At 43.0% G+C, this 21,114-nt stretch overlaps 1 protein-coding gene across 3 annotated transcripts in view; it reads left to right on the forward strand.

The window, feature by feature from the left end:
* RASGEF1B (RasGEF domain family member 1B) overlaps positions 1-6,490 on the forward strand; it is a 34,340-nt gene extending 27,850 nt beyond the window's left edge. For 2 of the 3 annotated variants that reach the window (XM_065877131.1, XM_065877133.1), the window contains 4 exons: positions 1,737-1,832; positions 2,202-2,325; positions 3,485-3,557; positions 5,132-5,156. In XM_065877131.1, coding sequence (XP_065733203.1) covers positions 1,737-1,832; positions 2,202-2,325; positions 3,485-3,557; positions 5,132-5,156 — 318 coding nt within the window. Of the gene's footprint in view, positions 1-1,736; positions 1,833-2,201; positions 2,326-3,484; positions 3,558-5,131 lie in introns of all 3 variants that reach the window. The other variant, XM_065877132.1, reaches the window with a different exon arrangement.
* Positions 6,491-21,114: the final 14,624 nt, after the last annotated feature.

The following is a 21,114-nucleotide window of genomic DNA, read 5'->3' on the forward strand; positions in this document are numbered from 1 at the left end:
GCAAGAGCAGACATAGACGGTACGCAGGTGGGCGGATGACTGTGCCTGTTTTCCAGTAAAGCTGTCTGGACACTGGAATTTTAACTTCATTTAATTTCATGCTCATGAAATATTATTCTTTCGATATTTTCCCAGCCATTTAAAAATGTAAAACGTGTGGCTTCTAGGCCATTCCAAAACAGGTGGTGAGGTGGGCTGGCCCTCGGGCCACAGGTGGCGGACTCCTGGCTTGTACGTCCAGTCAGTTGTGGAGCCAGATTTTAAACTGAGGTCTAGCAGAGCCAAAGCCCAGCACCCCCCAGTGACAAGTGGTCTTGCAAAGAGGTGAAGTTCGGGTGTGCTTTTATCCTTGTTACCATGGCTGTTTAGTTCTAAAATAATAGAGATATAGTCAGTAATATTTGAAGGAGAAGGTAATGAGGGGATCTTTACGAATTCAGTGTAGAGACTTCCAGACAATAGCAAATGATTAAAAGTATATTCAAAAGGGCTGTCGAAATTGCAGATTCATTTTGGCTATTTTCAGAGATCAACGAAACAAAAAAAAAATCAAAGCCTATCTTTTTTTAAATGACTTTAGGGGAAAAATCTGAATTTCCCCCTAGAAGTGAAAATTGATACTTAATGTTTTTAAGTACAAGCCAAAATGTTTGTTCTCCAGACCTGTCATTCATCTAGTATAGGTGTACCACGTGAGTCATAAGCTTAGGGAACCTTCAAAAACCTGCTCTTGGGTAAACAACATAGGTCCACGATTTGCGTCTGCAGCATTATTTACATTGTAGCACATTTAGAATCTTCAAAAGCATGTTGGCGTTTGAGAGAAAGTGGAAGTTACAAAGTGGAAGAACAAAGAGCTTTGCTCTTTGTTCATTCTGGGCTTCGTAGAATTTTGAGTACTCTCTTAGAGATTATTATTTTAGATTAATTAATTAAATACCACCATATCAAACCAAAGATGTGAGGCAGGAAAGTCTTACTAAAGAAGGCTCATTGTTTTTTAAACAGCCATTAATTTTAATTTGCACGTTTATATTCCTCCTTCACCTGGGCCTGCCTCACAACATATTGTGCAAGGTACCACTTCGGTGATTTCCCATGAGAACAGGTGCTTACCTGCTGTGTCACAAGAAGGCCAGGTTTACTCAACAGGAAGTTTGTAGCAACTATTACCAAAAACCCGGTGCCCTCACGTTATCTTGAGCAGTATCTTCAAGGGAAAAGAAAATGTTCCTCTAAGAAAAAGTTCATCTAAAATGTAGATGTCTAAATGATAAAAACAGCACAGATTCTCACAGAGAGATGGGTCACACATCTTAAGCTCTTAGTACCTGCAGTGGCAGGTATTCTATTAATATTTTGCTCTAACTAAATGAAGAGTAAGAGTTCTTTTAGATGTTTTTTCTTTGATTATAGCTAGAACTCTCAGATTTGATTATATGCTATTGCCCTGAGAAAAATGGGGGAAACTAGCAACAATGTGAAGCCAATCTGCCTCCCAGTGCCACCCGTCTTTGCTGCATTTTGGTTATTAACAGCATTTTTATGTTATGCAAAACTATATAAAGAAGGAAACTGCTCTCATGGGAGGCAAAGGAAACACTGTACCTGTCTTAATTAATTATAGCCTACTCTGTAATCCAGAGTCAATGCTGTTCATTAACTTCTTATATTGTTTGATGAGAGTCTAAATGTTTATTTGCCCAAAACAAACCAGAGCTTTTTGTTTTCTCTAGATTGTGATACCATTCTTCAGTCTTTTAATCAAAGATATTTATTTCCTCAATGAGGGGTGTGCCAACCGCCTTCCCAACGGCCATGTCAACTTTGAGGTAAGGCTGCAAGACTTGAGCCCAGAGAAGGACGAGCTTCTCCAGCAACTGTAGAGAGCCCAGGCCATCTAAGCTGCTTCTGAAGTTCTCGAGCCAAGTTTTCTCTTTCCCTACTAATTTGTAAGAAGATAACAATGCTGACTAGAATAAATTAGCTTCACCATTATTATAAATTATTATCCAGAGGTACCTGAGTAAATTTGGACCTCTACCTAGCAAATATCTATTGCTAATTTTTATTAAATTAAGAAAATTATGGAGTTCAGAAGATTAGAAGCCAGAGGAGAACATTAAATGGAGTGGTCTCATCCAAGCTCATGATTTTTGATAACTGCCTTTAACTTCAACTTTCATTTTATTCTTTTCTAGAAATTTTGGGAACTGGCCAAACAAGTGAGTGAATTCATGACATGGAAGCAAGTGGAGTGTCCATTTGAGAGGGACCGGAAGATCTTACAGTACTTGCTCACAGTACCGGTCTTTAGTGAAGATGGTGGGTAGCCTGTTCAGCCGGGGCCGCCACCAGCATCCACAGACCCTACGATCAGGAAGTCAGCATATAAATGCTGGGTGCCAGGTTCCTCATGTAGTATGAGGCCTGTCTTCTGACTTATTCCATCTTAAGAATTTTCTGTTGCATAGAAAACCGTACGATTTATCCCTAAAATATTTGAGTCAGGCACTCACCATTCACCGATAAGCAGTACGTGTCTGTGTTTAAACATTTTTTATAATATTAGGTCTGCAGAGCTTTGGGCACAAATGGAAAGTTATTGAAGGATTATTTGCCCTTGTTTAGGCTTGCTTTAATGGAGAAAAAAGGTGTTTCATGATATGTTGACATTCAAGGTAATTTGAAGAACAAAACAATTGCTAGTCCCTGCTGTTTGTCAAAACAAACAGTGGAAAGTCTTAAACTGTTAAAACATTAGGGAATTTGAGGCAGAAACAGTGATTGTGTACAAAAAAAATTGACCAGAAGTTTAAAGTTTGTAAAAGACTTGGGGATTGATTATATTAATCTGTTATAACCTAATATTATAGAAATCAATAGCAGCATTAACTATTTCTCATAGTAGAATGGTAGTATTTGTGATAATGACTAAAGAACATTTTGAATTAATATGACCCATTCCAGAGGGGACTTGATTATTATTAGCCTCTACAAACAGAATTAATAACAAGCTTTTAAATCTTTGGAATTCTTTTTGACTTAATATTAAAGAGAAAAACATTAGAAGAGTGAAAAATTGGCCTAGAAAACCTGACTTTTTACCTGCTAAAATGTCTTTTAAAAAGCTAACAGGAAAGGCTCCCCTTCGCATCCCCCTTCTTTGTAAAGGACATAAATGTGAGTGTATGATCGCATCCTGTGGCTTGCCTTTTTAAGCTTTTTTTTGCCTCATAAATTGTCTTAGTTAACCAAGTGCCTTTTTTGGCCTAAGAGGCCCTTGGGGTTGTGTTGAGATGGTCAGTCAGGGACAAAGTGTGGTATTCTGTGTTCTTAAAGCTCCCCGGTTGTAATTTGATATTTTAAGGAGTGTGTTTTGCTGTAGGGTTTGGTTCAGGTTGAATGGGGGATGGATGGAGGTGGGTAATGTATCAGGAAAAGGCTTCAGCGTTAATGCATTCGTACTTTTGGTTGATTGTAGCTCTCTACTTGGCTTCCTATGAGAGTGAAGGACCTGAAAACCATATAGAGAAAGACAGATGGAAGTCCTTAAGGTGGGTCTCATTGCTTTTCATTGCTGTACAGATCTAATAAAGACGTTGCCCTTAAGTGAAGAAAGCCGCGAGCTTGTCACAGGGAGTCCCTGCCTGTGAGTTCCAAGTCCTCTCTGTAGCTTATCTCCTGTTAACTGAATCTTTGTGGCTTGGAATCCTCATTGCCATCCTTCAGTTTTATTGTCTTTTTTTTTTTTTTTTTAGTACTGGCAGATATATAGTGACTCTGTTCTTCTTTCTCCCATTATTTTATGGAATGAGGAACTGAAATTACCCTGTGGTATGTTAAAAAGGGCACTGACACATTTTCTTCATCTAAAAGATAAGAAGTTCAGACTGTATTTCTGAATAGCTCTAACAGTAAAATCTTATTTCACCTGAGATCAAAGAAACCCAAGTACCAGCTGCTTCAGTAAATTGGAATGTGTCACTTATCGACTAGATCTTGGTCCCTTCTTTGGTTTGGGAGAGAGCTGGGACTTTAAATGTAATACAGAATCTCTTCAAATTTAAAAATGTTGTTAATCTGTAGTATTTTCAAACAAAACTAGGATAGGTAAGTTTGTATTTTAACCATCTGAGATGCTTTAATGGGCAAAAGTAGCCCAGGATATAGTATTACCATAACCAAAATTGCTGTATGTATATTTCTACTAAGAGACTCTGGGAACATGTGCCTCTTTTCTTTTTCTTTAATATTTATTTATTTATTTGGTTGCACTGGGTCTTAGTTGCGGCAGGAGTGCTCCTTAGTTGTGGCTCACGGGCTCCTTAGTTGTGGCATGTGAGCTCTTAGTTGCAGCATGCATGTGGGATCCAGTTCCCTGACCAAGGATCGAACCCAGGCCCCCCCGTATTGGGAGCGTGGAGTCTTATCCACTGTGCCACCAGGGAAGTCCCATGTGCCTTTTTGTACCAGGTAGACAAACCCATTTTCTTTTCTTCCCATAGTCACTTGGGAGCCTTCTTTAACTTGATCTTGGGCTAGGTTTTTGGCCATCTCCACTAATATATATTTAAGTGACTAGCACTTCCCTCAGAAAACCTGAAGGACTTCAATGCTTAATATTTTTCTGTCCTTCTTTAAAAATTCTTTTAAATTAATTTATTTTTTATTAAAGTATAGTTGATTTACAGTGTTTTAATTTCAGGTGTACAGCAAAGTGATTCAGTTATATATATATTCTTTTTTAGATTCTTTTCCCTTATAGGTTATTACAAAATATTGAGTATAGTTCTTTGTTGTTTGTCTACTTTATATATAGTAGTGTGTATATGTTATTCCCGAAATCCTAATTTATCCTTCCCCCCACCTTTCCTCTTTGGTAACCATAAGTTTGTTTTCTACGTCTGTGAGTCTGTTTCTGTTTTGTAAATCAGTCCATTTGTATCATTTTTTTAGATTCCACATACAAGTGATACCATATGATGTTTGTCTTTGTCTGACTTACTTTAAACTATGTAAAATCAAACGTCAAACATGGGAAAGATGAAACTAGTATTAGGTGAGGATTTTCATCCTCATTCAGATCATTTGCCACCTTCCTTCTTATCTTATCTTCTTTATTACTCAGGTCCAGCCTCCTGGGCAGAGTTTAACACACGGGATGCTGGCTGCTGCTAGCTGCTGCTGCGTTCAAGCAGATCATCGAGGGGCTGGCCTTTGTTTTTGGGCATCTAGTGCCACAAAAAATCATGAAGTCCCTGCAAGCACGCTCCCTCAAGAGCAGACGGGGACCTTATTCCCCACAGCTGACAGACTGACTCAAATTTTGTGAGACTGTAATGTTCACTGAGGACACTTGAGGACGAATCCTCTAAAGATCCCAGCTCTGCAATGATTCATCTCCTGGAATTTCCATGTGAATCACAGCTCTGCATCTGGATGGAGCTTTCTTTTGTGTGTGTGTGTGTGTGTTTTAATTTGGTTCAACATTTGCTGCTAATGGGACTTGCCCAGCTGAGTGCTGGCTCTTAGGAAGCCCATGTTTCTTTGTTAACTTAAAAGAAAAAGGGAGAAGAGGGAGGGGAAGCAAGCCCTCCATTTAGATCCCAAACTGCAGCTCAGTGGTATTGCCGGGAGGGGTCAGGCTGGCTGGATGCCAACTGCGGACTTTGTTTCCCTGAGCTCGGGCTGTGTTGTGAATTCCCCTCCTCCCTCTTCCTACAAGGTTTTGAGTTGGCTGCTGGTTAGCAAACTCCTTTTTACCCATATAAGTTATTTAATATAATAATGAAGCTAACACTGTGGTAGGAAAATAGCCACTAGAAAAAAAAGCAGAGTTTGTCATTGGACTGTGTAACATTCTAGAAGGACCTTCTGTTCTCTTTACCCTTCTGAGCTGTTTACAACTGACCACTGTGTTCTACAGATGTGTTTTTCAGTAGTGTTTTTGTTACTTAGTTTTCCATGATGCCTATTTTTTTTTCCTCTTGTAAATTTAAATTATCTGACTTTAAGGGTCTTGGGAAAAAACCCATGGCCTAATTACAGTTTAATTTTTTAAACAGACTTATTTTTCACTACCACCTTTCACAGTCTGTTGGCGACTAAACATGTGAACAGAGAACAGATTGGAAAAGATAACCCCCGCCCACGAGAGCAGTGAACAAAACAAATGAAAAACATCTTGCTGTTGACTCAGAGGTCGAACTAATTGTGAAATAGTTCACCTTGTTAAACATCTAAATAAATCTGTAGTGGCTCTGCAAACAGCCATTATATTTATTTACTCTAGGAGAAACTGTAGTAGTAAACTGTGCTAATGAAAACAAAAAGACATCATGTTCAAAACAGAGATGTATTTGCAAACTTAATGACATGGTTTCAGAAAAACAGAGCATGTCTGTATGCTGCATGCCATCTCAGCGGACCTAAAATGTCTCCAAGCTGTCCCTTTACAACCATCAATATATTTGACACTCTGCGGCCAGGAGTTGTGGTGTCTTTGTTTTCTTTAATGGATGGGATCGGTGGGGGGTATTGGGGGAGCTGCAGTCTCAGCTGTTCAACTCAAGTGACCGGCTGAAAATGTGTCTGTCCTTGGGGAAGTGGCCTTTAGGAGTATGTGCGTGGGCCTTTGATATTTTGAAACTCAATCATAGTAAACAGTTAATAAGCATCACTTGCCAGGCACTTCTGAGTGTTCGCCATGGATCGTCATCTTCGCTTTTTAGGCGTGGAAACAGGCATATTAATAATAATTTGTCCGCGGCCGTATAACTAATGAGAGACACAAAGATTTGAACTAGACCTTTAATTCCAGAGCCCAGCCTTGAGATCACACTGCCAAGCCTTCTGAGACTTCAGTATAACCTTCAAGCTTGCAAAGAACCTGGGGATCTCGCTGACCTGCAGATGTGGATTCTGTAGGTCTGGGGTGGGACCCAGGCAATGCTGATGCTGCTGGTCCTGGAACCCTCGGAGCGAGGCTCCCTGCAGCACTGCTGCCTTGCCTTTCCCTGAACTCTGCACCTTGCATGTGTTGCCATGACAGCAACAATGTCCACCTTTCAGCCTTCTGTGTCTGGGGGTCTTCAAGTGATGGGCTGCTGGCCAAGTCTACCCCTTTTGTTTGAGCCACAAGGTGACAATTGTTGAAAAAAAATGGAAAGAAGAGTATTTCTTGATACGTGAAAATTACATGAAATGCAAATTTCCACGTCCATAAATGAAGTGTTTGGAACACAGACACATTCATTTGCTTACGCACTTTCTCATGGCTGCTTTCTGCTACAAATCAGAGTCTTGTAGTTGCAGCAGAGACTGGATGGCCCACGAAGCCTCAGATATTTACTCTCTGCCCTTTACAGAAAGAAAGTTTGCTGACCTCTACTCTCTAAGTGGTTGTTCTGAGCATTACAGTGAGTTTGCAAAAATGCTCTAAGGTCTCTATTAAGGCATTAGATACATAAATGTGGCTACTGAGAAATATTTTCCTAAAGTGGTATTAGACTTAACAAATTAGGGATTCTTAGAGATTCTAAGGCTATTTAAACAAAAAGTCTTCACAGAAAGAGTTACCATTCTCATACCTGTCTCTTGTTTTCATGTCCAGATAAGCCAGTGGTTTAAACCAGGTACTAACCTATCTGTGGAAATCAGTCACCATTCTCCTCTGTGCACCGTCTGTGGGTTTGGGTCTAGGTGCGTAGATCATTTCTGTGGCCGGGTGGAAGCCTGGGTAAACACAAGCATAAGCAGCATCGTGTGATGTCAGCCCCTAGATGTAGATTCAGGTAGAGTTCTGTCCAGGTACGCCCTGAATTCCTAAGCAGCAGGCTCTGAGCTGAGGCCAGAGGGAGCCTCACAACAAGCTGGGTTGGGTGGGGAAGGCAGAGAGCTCCTTTCACAATTTGAAGTGTCCCTTGTCTGGGGACACAGGCCCGAGTTCCCCAGCTGTGGCCCACCTTTCATCTAACAAAGAAAATCATTGGAAAAGGGTTGACTTGCCTCTGTCTTTGAAGGTTGTCAGCTTTCCCTCTCCACTGGACCCGGCTCTGACACCCCTGCCATTTCCTCACCCGTCCTGTACCTTTAGCACACTTCTGCTTCTCTCTGTACTTTCTTTTTCCAACTGCTGCCCATCTGCCTCCTGCACTTAGAATCCCAAGAAAGCGCAGCCCAGCACTGGAAGGTGAGTTGCTAAACTACACAGGAATGTTCAACTGTAGATGACTGACATGCTCTGCCTTCCACTTTGGTGCATTCTGTTTACCCTGTGGCCCGTCTCAACAAAAGCCTCTGCCTCTATTCCAAACGTGTCTTGATATGCTGATGGAGAGCACACAACCAAGGATAGAAAAGAGTGTTAAGCTAAATAGTTTTTGGAGCTAAGGGTACAAAGGAATTCCTGAATTTGCTTCCTGGAGAAAAATGTGCTTAACCCGGAAACTAAACATATCAAACTCAGAGATTCTGATGGTCTCTCTATTAACTTTACCCTTAAGACATTTTAAAAGGAAAGACTTTTGTCAGACCTGGGATTCCAGAGTTTTAATAGAAAATTGGGGCACTTCCTGGATAAGTCAAGCCAAAATTATTTTCTGGGTTTGAATGGTTAGATAATTGCCTCAGTTCTCTGCTTCATGTAATCAAGATCACTTGACTCTACACAAGGCTAACAGAAGAGATGTTGTGGTTTGAGGTGTATGTATCCAAACCTTGAAGATTAAGGACCTGTCATTCAAAACTAGCAAATGAGGCCAGCTCCGTGCAAAATAGACCCTAATTCAAAATATGCCTTAATTCTGTACTTAAGCATCAACTCGTCTTAAAGGATGCATTTTTTTTTCTTTACTTAATGCAATGAGGAAATTCCCAGGTAGCCAATTCCCTCTTTAGTGCTAGCAGCCTTCAACAAGCTTAAACCCCACTCCACAAGGCTAAAACCCTGCTTCATTTCTCTGAGATTCGATCTAATAAGAAATGAAACATCCCTATGTGTACTCACATTCTAGGCGGCACGAGGCAGGTGTCTTAGAATAGTTAGTTGTTAGCATACTTAAGTTTAAACGTGCACAGCATCCAACATTTTAGGACTTCTAGGTAATGGTTTATGGAACACAATTTAGAGAATTAAAGAAGGAAACTAATATTTCTCAGAATAAGCAAGAAAATTATGTGTTCCTTGAAGAGTGCCAAACCATTGGGTTTTCTACCATGAAACCAAGTTTGCTTTCTTTCCCTCTTTCCACCTACGCTGCTTGGAGAAAATGAAAGTTAGCGTGAAATCATCTTTCTCTGGATGAATCACTGTGGGAAAGTCAGTTCAACAGAGTGTGTTGTTAACTTGGTTGAGACACAGCAGCTGGAGGACCATAGACATTGTTCATTTTTTTGCAATGTGATTACGGATCCTCGTAAGTGCAGGTGAGCCATGTGGGGAGTTCATGTGTGTTCAGTACATATATGCTGAACCCATGAGCAAGCCGGTTATCGGTCTTGGTATTGGAGCTTCACAGGTTTTTGCTTTATTGGAGTTGAATAAATCTCGTCCCCCTACAATACCTGGACTTTGGAAATGAGCGTAAATTCAAGTGATTCTGATCCATTCTCATGGGTGGTACTATCCTCAGAGATCAGCAAAGGAAATCCAAAGCACTGAGGGCTTTGTTTTTATTATGATTAGTAATTAGATTAACACACCTCTGTGTTTATTAGTACACAGCTAATAATCATGACAAGAACTCCATCTTTAAAAACAATATTAAAATCCATCATTAAAAGAAAAACTGGGGGCTTCCCTGGTGGTGCAGTGGTTGAGAGTCCTCCTGCCGATGCGGAGGACGCGGGTTTGTGCCCTGCGATCCGGGGGGATCCCGCGTGCCGCGGAGCATCTGGACGCGTGAGCCATGGCCACTGAGCCTGCGCCTCCGGAGCCTGTGTTCCGCGGTGGTGGGGGGCGCCACGGCGGTGGGAGGCCCGCGTGCCGCAAGGGGAAAAAAAAAAAAAAAAACAATATAAAAATCCATCATTAAAAGAAAAACTGGAACTGACTGTTTAAGGTCATGGGATAAATCTGAAATACACTCTGTAAGGGTATTAGATAAAGAATGGGAGGATTGTGTGCTAAACCTCACCCTCCCTAGATTTCTGGGGCTTTGGGGGAAGTCTCCCCGCCTTTTAGACCTCAGTGTCCTCATCAGGAAGTAATGGGTCTGGACTAATTGACGAGGACTGGCCGGTCCGGATCTGAGAGTCTGTGGTTTGGGAAAGCACTTTCTCAGATTGCTGGACAGAAAGGTGAATTAGCAAGTAAATAACAGCATCCTGCATTTGTGCTTCAAACTTCCCTTCCTCCTGCCGGGCAATTTTGTGTTTTGTTTGTTGTGTTTGAAGAGGGAAGGGATAAGAGGCTAATTGCTATTTGATTGGAGACAAAGAAGCGATAAAGGCTCAGCTACCCCCTCCAATCCCGTGCCACACACTGGATAGAGTTCTTTATAGTAAAGAGAGATTGCTACCCAGACCAGAAACCAGAAAATACCCTCTGTGCGAAACCATTTGTATGATTTCAAAGGTGCTAGATGAAGAAAGCACAGCTTCCAAAGACTACAAAAATACTTTGTTGTGTAGAACACATCTTTGCCATGGCAGCTCTTGCAATTATGCTGGTTTATGTAGATAAAATCATATATAAAGTGCCTGTTCACACCTAGTCATTCACAGATGAATCACTATTTGGCTTAAAATATCAAGACCCAGACACGTGATGATCAGAGTCCCCTTCTGCATTTTGTCAAATTTCCTTTTTTGAAAATGATTGGGGACCTTCTCTGAAGACTGTCCAGACAGTGGTAAACTCCTGAATTTGACATACCTTTTACGGGAAGTCCTACATGGAGGGAAACCAGCAAGGGCATGGATCAGTCTTGTGAGGATGGATACCTCCTCTCCTTGGGCTACAAATGCTCCGTGAATTCTAATTCCAGGAAGACCTCCCCAAAAGAGAAAAGATCAGAGAAGAAAAAGGCAAACAACTCAGAAGAGGGAGAAAACTGTAGAGGGATATGTAAATAAAAAATCTTTGGCAAGTGGGAGTTTAAGAAGAGGTGTGACATTAGCAGTGCTGGAAGCTTCTGTAATACTCAACATTTAAGATCTAATAAGAAAACAATGAAGTAAGAAATTCTGTTCTGTTGGGAAACTACAAGCTATTAGCTGTTAAAATAGGTATTAGGTAAATGGATAGAACTAGATAACTAGGAGGATTTTATTTTAATTAATTTATTTATTTTTGGCTGTGTCAGGTCTTTGTTGCTGCGCACGGGCTTTCTCTAGTTGCAGCGAGTGGCGGCTACTATTCATTGTGGAGTGCAGGCTTCTTCTCATTGGCTTCTCTTGTTGCGGAGCATGGGCTCTGGGGCCGCAGGCTTCAGTAGTTGTGGCGCGCAGGCTCAGTAGTTGTGGCACACGGGTTTAGTTGCTCCGCGGCAACATGGGATCTTCCCGGACCAGGGCTCAAACCCGTGTCCCCGGCATTGGCAGGCAGATTCTTAACCACTGTGCCACCAGCGAAGTCCCAGAGGATTATTTTTAATTACAGTACTTTCCTGAACCGACTCCATAAAATAAAGTTCATAAAATTCTGGAAAATAATAGGCATCACCAGCCCTTCTCCACGTATTCAAAAATGATCAAGGCCTTTGGGTAGGGCAGAGAAGAGCTAGCGGGGGGCTCGCTTTCTCAGCCAGTTTAAACTTAGATGAGAAATAAGGCTAACCCACAGGATTCTTAGGTGTCCCCACAGAGGCTCAGGATTTGTAAAATGCTTTTTTTTCCTTCAGAGTATTCTCTTGGCTTACAGATAAATCCAGCCCTGCTGCGATGGGATCCCTTAGCTCTGCCCTTAAATTTTATAAGGAGATGGGGGTGCAGGTCTATTACCAAAATAATCTTACAAATAGAACTTCCTCTATTCAGAGAGTTCAGAGTATGATACAAACAGTGCTTGGTTTTTCTCGTGTTAATTTTTCAGCCAGTCCTCTGTCAATCTGGAAAGAACCTGAGGGGAGTTTTACTCTGCCCTCATGGAAGGCATGAAGGAAGAGAGTTTTATTACCACCAGGATTGGCCACCTCTTTCAGCACAATTCCCAGGTGCTGTAGTATCTATAGGGTCTCTTTTCTTTGCCTTAACAAAGAGTCCTATCAATTATCCTTGCTTGGAATGGGCCTGGGCCCCAGGAGGTCAGCAGTCATGTGCCCTAGATGATAGGGGATGAATGGAGGAAACTCAGCCTTGTCAATAACAGACAACACTCTTCCCAGTAAGGCTGGCACAGTCCCAGCTCCCATCCTTCTACCTTCACATGGTCTGTGCCCTGGAGCTTCCCCTGGCTCCTCTCTCCAAATCAAGATGTACATTTCTTCCAGGACTGTTGATTTAAAGTAGCAATTTGAAGGTTTAAATTTATCAATCTAACTCATATGATTGTGTGATTGACTGAGAATCATTTCATGTTCACTTTCTAGCTGGTGGAGTTTTAGGGCATATAGTAGAGAAAAATTTTTAAATTTAGGCAGCGAGGGGAGAAATGTGGACAAGAGAACCTTATAAAACCACAAAATAGAAGAGCTTTAAAGGTTTTAACAAGGGATTGATTCCTCTAGCCATCAAGCTGCTTGGTGAATGGCTTGGGACCAGAACCACCATCTAGGACGACTCCCTGGCACTAAGCAGCTTCCCTCCAGAGCAGGCCAGCCTGCGTGGGACTTTGCCCAGGTTCACACCATCAGCAACTTGTGGTGTTTTCAGCTATTCCAGCACTTTTGAATTCACAGATTCTCTACTTGTCAAGAAAAAAATGGAAAAATCTCATCTGAGATGTACCGAGTATGCTACACACCATGCTGAGTACTGACATAGTGGGGTGGGACTAAGACCCAGCGCCTATGTTGAAGGAGCTCACCTTCCGCTGAGGAAACCACCTTGCAGCGCAACAGGTGTTGGGAGTCCGTCCTGCCTTGATGTTCCCACAGAATCCTCTATTCTTTAGCTAATCGGCTTGGGAGATCAGAGAGCTTTTCCTGGCAGATGCAAACCTGAGATCTTATGAATGTTTGCCTGGGGAATTCCTACTGCATGTGTGTACAGGGCTGGGAAGCCATACATGGTTATATTATTTAGTTCTGTGCTGGAGTAGAGGAGGAGTTGGCACTGAAATCCAGCCCCAAGCTGCGTATGAACATATACGGAGGCTGCCTCCAACAGGAGGAAGGGGGACTTCATTGTAATGCATCCTCCCGGATAGGGTACCTTTTCCCACTTGACACAGAGACTCTTTTTTTTTTTTTTTGCGGTACGCGGGTCTCTCACTGTTGTGGCCTCTCCCATTGCGGAGCACAGGCTCCGGACGCGCAGGTTCAGCGGCCATGGCTCACGGGCCCAGCCGCTCCGTGGCATGTGGGATCCTCCCGGACCGGGGCACAAACCCGTGTCCCCTGCACCGGCAGGCGGACTCTCAACCACTGTGCCGCCAGGGAAGCCCGACACAGAGACTCTTGATATGCAGGGAGCAGCTTTCCTATAGGGCACAAACGAAATACACTATTCAAAGAACCACCTCGTGTTTGTTACGGCTGAGTTAGGGTTCAAGCTGAGGCTTGAGACGTAGTCAGGATCTAGAGGAGAGGTTGGAGATCTGTGCTGAGAAATTGCACTATAGCCAAAGGTCTATGTGAAACCACTGAGGGATTTTAGCAGTGAGGTGACAAGGTCAGAGGTGAATTTTAGCAAGAAAACACTGGCTGCTCAGCAGAGGATGAATTGGTGCTGAGGGGAGGGAGTGGGGAGGGGAGGGAGTGGGGAGGATGGAGAATTGGGGCTGCAGTAGGGGTGATCATAAGAATAACATAGAGGGGCTTCCCTGGTGGCGCAGTGGTTGGGGGTCTGCCTGCCGATGCAGGGGACACGGGTTCATGCCCTGGTCCGGGAAGACCCCCCATTCCGCGGAGCGGCTGGGCCCGTGATCCACGGCCGCTGAGCCTGCGCTTCCGGAGCCTGTGCTCCGCAACGGGAGAGGCCACAGCAGTGAGAGGCCCGCGTTCCGCAAAAAAAAAAAAAAAAAAGAAAAAGAAAAAAAAGAATAACGTAGAGGAACTGGATAGGAAATCCTTGTCTTAGGCCAGACAATAAGTTAGGAGGGTCTGAGCTGAAACAGGGAAGATAGAGAGGAGGAAATAGATTCATAAACTGTTAAGAAGGCAGAGATAAAAGCCCTGGGAGAAGACTCACAGTGTGGATGTCCTTGAGGATGAAGAGGAACTGAGGCTGGGGACAGCAGTCGTTTGTGTTATGGGCCAAATTGTTTCCCCCTTAAAAAGATGTGTTGGAATCCTGGCACCTAGAATTGGTACCTACGTGCAACTCCTAGTCTCAGTACTTCAGAATGTGACCGTATTTGGAGACAGGGTCTTCTCAGAGGTAATCAAGTTAAAGTGAGGTTATTAGCGTGGGCCCTAAAACAATACAACTGGTATCCTTCAAAAGGGGGAAATGTGAAGACAAACATACACAGGGAGAACATCATGTAGAGATGGGGTTACACTGCCACTAGCCAAGGGACCACCAGAAGGTAGAAGAGAGGCCTCCCCTTGTGTCTTCAGAGGGATCATAGCCCTGCTGACACCTGTATCTCAGACTTCTGGCCTCTAGAGCCCAGAGAAAATACATTTCTGTTTAAGCCACTCAGTTTGTGGTACTTTGCTACAGCAGCCCTAGAAAACTGTCTCTTTTATGATTAAATTATGTGTTAGTTGGAGTCTGCCGTTAATTAAATCCCTCAAGTAAAGAGGAGATTTATAAAGGTATTAGGTAAATACAGTTTACCTTGAACTCTGCAACTACAATCATTCCATTTTATTGCCAAACATCCTTTTAAGGTTCCATACTTTATTTATTACCTTCAAGTGCATCAATCTTAATCAACGTAAAATGAATAGGGAACTTGAAATGTTTACACAAATCAGTGAATGCTATTAAATACATATCACGAAAATTGATGTGATCCAGTCCTGAGTTCCAACCCATGGTGACATGGAATATGTGGGTGAAATGGCAGAGTCATAAAGGACTCTGGAGAAAATAATATAGCCCTCATTTTATAGATGCATATGCTAAGGTCCAGAGGATTTATGTGACCCGGAGCTAGTGAATTGATAAATTGGTGACAGGGCTAGAAGTTAAGATTTCCTCTCTTGACCTGTAGTCTATTCTTTCTCCTTATACTGCTGGTTCAATGCTGAATTTCTCTTTGAACTGAATTGATCTGAGACCACCCCAGGTTTTTGAATGCTGGTGTGAAAAGTCAAATGATCTAGGACTCTCCATTTTGCAGTAGTTCAAGAAAAGAGATGTAATAAAAAATAAATAGCAGAGTATAAGGGAGCAAGCACAAAGTCCATGTAAAGAGAAAAAATTTTTTTGTTATCAAATCTATCTCGTTGGCTACTTCTCAGTTTCCTTTGCTGACTGCTTCTTAATCTCAAAACACTGGATTACCCCAGGGATCAGGGACTCCTTTATTTATCATCACTACATACGTCATTCAGTCTCATTGCTTTAAAACCCTCTGTCACCCGGTGACTGTTACCGGGTGACACCCCATCTGCTGTGCTAGGCCTTCTTCTCAGAGATGGATTCACTTCGAAGCTTGCATAGCTTAACCTTTAGGGCCTCTCACTTGTACAACCCCTTCTAAGATGCTGTACCTAATTTTGAATTGAGTCTTGAATTCTTTGTCTTTTTTTTTTAATTGAAGTATAGTTGATTTACAGTGTTGTGTTAGTTTCAGGTATACAGTAAAGTAATTCAGTTATACACATATACGTATTCTTTTCCATTATACATTATTGTAAGATATTGAATATAGTTCCCTGTGCTATATGGTAGGTCCTTGTTGTTAATCTATTTTGTACATAGTATTGTATATCTGGGTTTTTTTTTGTGGGGGGGAGAGACACATACTGTTTTTGTATATCTTTATTGGAGTATAATTCCTTTACAATGTTGTGTTAGTTTCTCTTGTACAACAAAGCGTATCAGCTATACTCATACATATATCCCTATATCCCCTCCCTCTTGCATCTCCCTCCCACACTCCCTATCCCACCCCTCTAGGTGGTCACAAAGCATCGAGCTGATCTCCCTGTGCTATGAAGCAGCTTCCCACTAGCCATCCATTTTACATTTCGTAGTGTATATATTAATTCCCAGCTCCTAATTTATCCCTCCCCCTTGAATTCTTTGACTTAGAAAAACTTCCCCTAGAATTATATAACTCTTGGTTCCACAACCTAGGGTCCACCCCTTACTGTCCCCTGGGCCTCAAACTTGTCCACTACACCTCCACTTGGATGGCTGTGTCCAAAAACCAAAAACAAAAAACCTCCTGATTTTCTCTTCAGCGGTAGTCATTGGTACTAGTCACCAAATATTTTCACCTCTCGGATTCCCAGACATGTGGTAGGGTTGCATTTCCCATCATCTCCTTTGAAGTTAGGCAGAGGTCTGTGGTGGCTTTGTCCGATTAAATGTGAGGGGAAGTGACTTCACTTCCCAGCAGGAGCTTGAGAAGCCAGACTACAATTCACTAGGTTCCCTAGGGCCTCAGTCCCCCTGGGTCCCCAGATTAATAATCAGAGAAGAGCTCCCTGCCATGGCAGTAGACATGCACTATGAGTGACAGAGAGAATTTTGTGGGTTAATCGAGTGAAACTTGGGGGTCTGTTTGTTACCACAGCATAACCTGATGGATACACTTCCCCAATCTGTGCCTCTTCTCATTGTTCCACTCAATAAATACCATTCGATTTTCTGGGTTGCTCAGAACGAATCACTTGGCCTCACCCTGGACCCCTGTCTCTTTCACTGTATGTCAATAGTTCTGTAGACGGCACCGTCAAATACATCTAGAGACTGAATACTTCTCTCCACTTCCAGCATTTCCCCCGTCAAGATGCTATCATGTTTTATTGGATTGCTATCATGTTTTACTGGATTATTGCAACAGTCCCAAACCCTTGCCTTCCTATGGCCCCTATGCCACATACTAGCTAGGGTGGTTGGTTTAGAGCGCGGTCCCCTTATGCCACCCATCCCATCATTCACATTCCTAAAGTGCTTTCACATTTCACTCAAAGTGAAATCCGAGGTCCTGTAAGAAAGACATAACCCTGCCTCTCCCCCACCATCTTCCCCCTTGTTCATTCAGATCGAGTCACGCTCACCTTGTTAGTCCTCACACACACTAAGACTTGTCCTAACCATCCCCTTGGCCTGGAGCAGTCTTCCCCAGACAGCTCCATGGCTCAGTCCCTCTTCTTCATCAGCTCGGCTCAGATGTCTCCTTCTCAGTGAGGCCTTCTGACTGATCCTCCCCTGTGATACTGTGCTTTAGAGTAAGAACTACATATTTGGTCTTCGTCCCTGTTTCTGGCACACAGCTCCTAAACTCTTAGGATTTCCTAAGTGACGAGAGTGATAAAGGCGTCTTTTGTTGTATTAATGAGGTGACTTTTGGACCAAACGTAAGGATGGGTGCTGGTTGCCCGGAGAATCAACCATGAACCAATCATGGGATCAAAGGGTTGGATCTTTTAGTCCCACCCCCATCCCTTGACCCCAGGGAAGGGGAGAGGGCCTAGAAGTTGATTCAATCACCAATGGCCAATGATTTGATCAATCATGCCTATGAAATAAATCCTCCATAAAAACCCAAAAGAGGGTCTTCAGAGAACTGCTGGGCTGGTGAAGACGTGGAGATTCGGGAAGAGTGGAGTGCTCGAAGAGGGCATGGAAGCTCCTTGCCCTTTCCCTGTACCTTGCCCTTTGCATCTCTTCCATCTGGCTGTTCCCGAGTTATATCCTTTTATAACAAACTGGTGGTCTAGTAAGTAAATATGTCTCTGAGTTCTGTGAGCCACTCTAACAAATTAATCAAACCCAAGGAGAAGGTTGTGGGAATTTTCAAAATATAGCCAACAGGTCAGAAATACAGGTGACAGCCCGGACTTGCGATTGGCATCTGAAGAGGGGGAGGCAGGCAGCCTTGTAGGACTGTGCCCTTAGCCTGTGGGATCCGACTCAGAATTCAGCTGAATTGTAGGAGCCCCAGTTGGTGTTGGAGAATTGCTTGGTAAGAGTGGGAAAACCCCCTCCACACGCTGAATTGGTGACCAGAATTGCTTCCCCTAAAGCAGCAAGCCCCTCCCCAATGTGCCCATTAGTTTGTAATAACGTGTATTGAACTTACTGCTGTATGTTAAGTTCTCTGTTAAACTCTTGATAGAGATAAACTCATTCAGTTACAGCTATCCTATGCAATAGAAACCATTCTTATTCTTACTGAAGGGATAGAGAAACTGTGGCATATACATGTTAGAAACTTGTTTAATGTCACAAAAACTGAGCGCCACAGCTCAGATGTATCTGTGTCAGACTCTAAATTCATGTTCTTAATTGCTCTGTAATTTCACTCCACAGATTAGGAAAATTTTGAAGTCATAAGAACACTTGATTTTTGCCAAGTTTTCAGATAAGTATTCATTTTATTCTATTGGTGAACAAATTCAGGCCTTTCACAGCACAGAATTCAGAGCTCGCTGAACAATGGTGCCCACAGACTGTGGGTGGGTGTCAGTGTAGCCTGGGTACAGGTTTGGAACGGAATGACAGCATTCTCACTCTGTCCTGGTCTGCCCTCATTTTTATCACTGACCAGCATGAAGACTGAAAAGGTCACAAAACCGATGTGGCATCAATATTCAAAACATTTTGTTTTGCTGCCATAAAACAATAATACAAACAAATCAGATGAAGCTTGACAGACTGTTAGGTTCCAAACTCACTCTTGTAAATTCAAGTGGAGAAGATGGGTCTTACAAAGTTCACGTAAAGGACTCTAGTGATTTAAATTGACCTGTCTCTCCACTGGACCAATAGTGTGACATCACACAGGTGCTTTTAGCAGCCATCTCAGTCTCACTAAGAAAAATCCCGCATCCAGATGGAGGAAGACTAGAGGTCTGTGGCCAACTGGGTTGCTAAACCATATCTGTATTATTCCATCCTAACATTTTTTCATCCTATTGTTTTCAGTTCTGAAGCTTTTAGAGGGATATTGATAAACTCCGGAGCACCAAGAAGACAGTGATAAGGATAGTGAAGTTTTAGGAACCAAAGCCAGGTGAGACTTTGGCAGGACCCAGAGTTGTTGAGCCTGAAGGGAAAACCTGGTGAGAAATAACCACTGTCAGAAGGTTTTAGTCTATTGTGTAAAAGAGAAGAGTAAGGGTCCAAAAGTGAAGATTACAAGGAAGATTTCAAGTCAATGGAAATAATTTTCTAATGAACAAATATGTCCTGTGTCCCTAATGGTTACAGGAGATATTCTCATGGATAGTAATGTAACCATACCCCTGCCTTCAAAGTGCTCACTGACCAATAAGAGAGACAGTTCGTTGACTTGTAAACATGGACTTGCTTAAATGCAAGCTTTGAAGTTGCTGGAGAAGTCAGCAGTGGCACAGGGGAAGGAGTGATTGATTCTTTCTCCCTAGGTGGTCAGCGACACTTCACAGAAGTGATAATTAAGCATAACTTAGAAGCACAGGTATGAATTTTGCAGGGGGATACATGCGAGGGAAGTGTTCCCAGGAGAAGCCAGTAAGGGAGTTCAGGATACAGTAAGTCTTCTACGTACGAACAAGTTCTATTCTGAGAGCTCATTCATAAGTCCAGTTTGTTTTTAAGTCCAACAAAGTTAGCCTAGGTACCTAACTAACACAATCAGCTATATAGTACTGTACTGTAATAGGTTTATAATACTTTTCACACAAATAATACATAAAAAACAGACACAAAAAATAAAGAAAATACTTTTGCTCTTATAGTACAATACCTTGAAAAGTACAATAGTAAGTACAACAGCTGGCATCCAGGGGCTGGCATCGAGTGAACAGGCAAGAAGAGTTACCGACTGGAGGAGGGAGAGGGGGTGGGGGATGGTAGAGCTGAGGGATCCTTAGCAATAGGAGACGGAGGGCAAGCTGCAGTTTCACTCATGCCTGATGTGGATGGCACAGGTTCTGGTTCCTTGCTGGATTCTATTCTATCTACCCTCTCGAAAAAACGGCCCATAGATGTCTGGGTAGTAGCTCTTTTATTCTCATCATAGATGACACGGGAGCACTGGAACGCATTCTGAACGGCTGCTGCAGGCTTCATGTACAAGTCTACATTCCCGTTCTGTGCCTCAAAAACTAACGGTGCCTCTTCACATAAAGAAAATCCCCTCGCCATTCCCTGCGTCGTGAATCTCTTCGGTTCTTCAGTTCCTTCTTCCTCTTGTCTCTCTTCGTCCTTTCTCTGGGCCTCCAATTCCTGGCGCTTCTTAGCAGTACCAGCTACATCACCGCTGCTTTTTTTTTTTTTTGCGGTACTTGGGCCTCTCACTGTTGCGGCCTCTCCCGTTGCGGAGCACAGGCTCCGGATGCGCAGGCTCAGCGGCCATGGCTCACGGGCCCAGCCACTCCGCGACATGTGGGATCTTCCCGGACCGGGGCACGAACCCGTGTCCCCTGCATCGGCAGGCGGACTCTCAACCACTGCGCCACCAGGGAAGCCCATCACCGCTGCTTTTAAGCTTGCTTCCAGACATCCGGGCCTTGAAATAAAGATACTGTACTACTGTACTCTATATAGTACTGTACAGCAAATTACACAAAAGCACAACCACTTGTAGGGGATGGACGCATGGGACAATGTCTGTATGTCAGACACGTGAACTTACGTGATTGGGCATGCAAACGCACGTTTGCATCTTTAAAAGTTCACAATTGAAGGTTCGTATGCAGGGGACTTGCTGTATCATAAGGATGGGAAGAAGCTAAGCAAGAGTGCCATTTCACGTGAAGTCTCAGATTCACCCTGAGCTCTGGATCGTCAATGACACCTTGGTGTTTGTCCTCCTTGGAGTAAGAGAGCTGGGCTTCTCTACTTCCACACCAGTCTGTCACTGGTAATGGGCTACAATGATGGACGAGCAGAGGGAGG

This window comes from Phocoena phocoena, chromosome 5, assembly GCF_963924675.1.
Source record: "Phocoena phocoena chromosome 5, mPhoPho1.1, whole genome shotgun sequence".
NCBI lineage: Eukaryota > Metazoa > Chordata > Mammalia > Artiodactyla > Phocoenidae > Phocoena > Phocoena phocoena.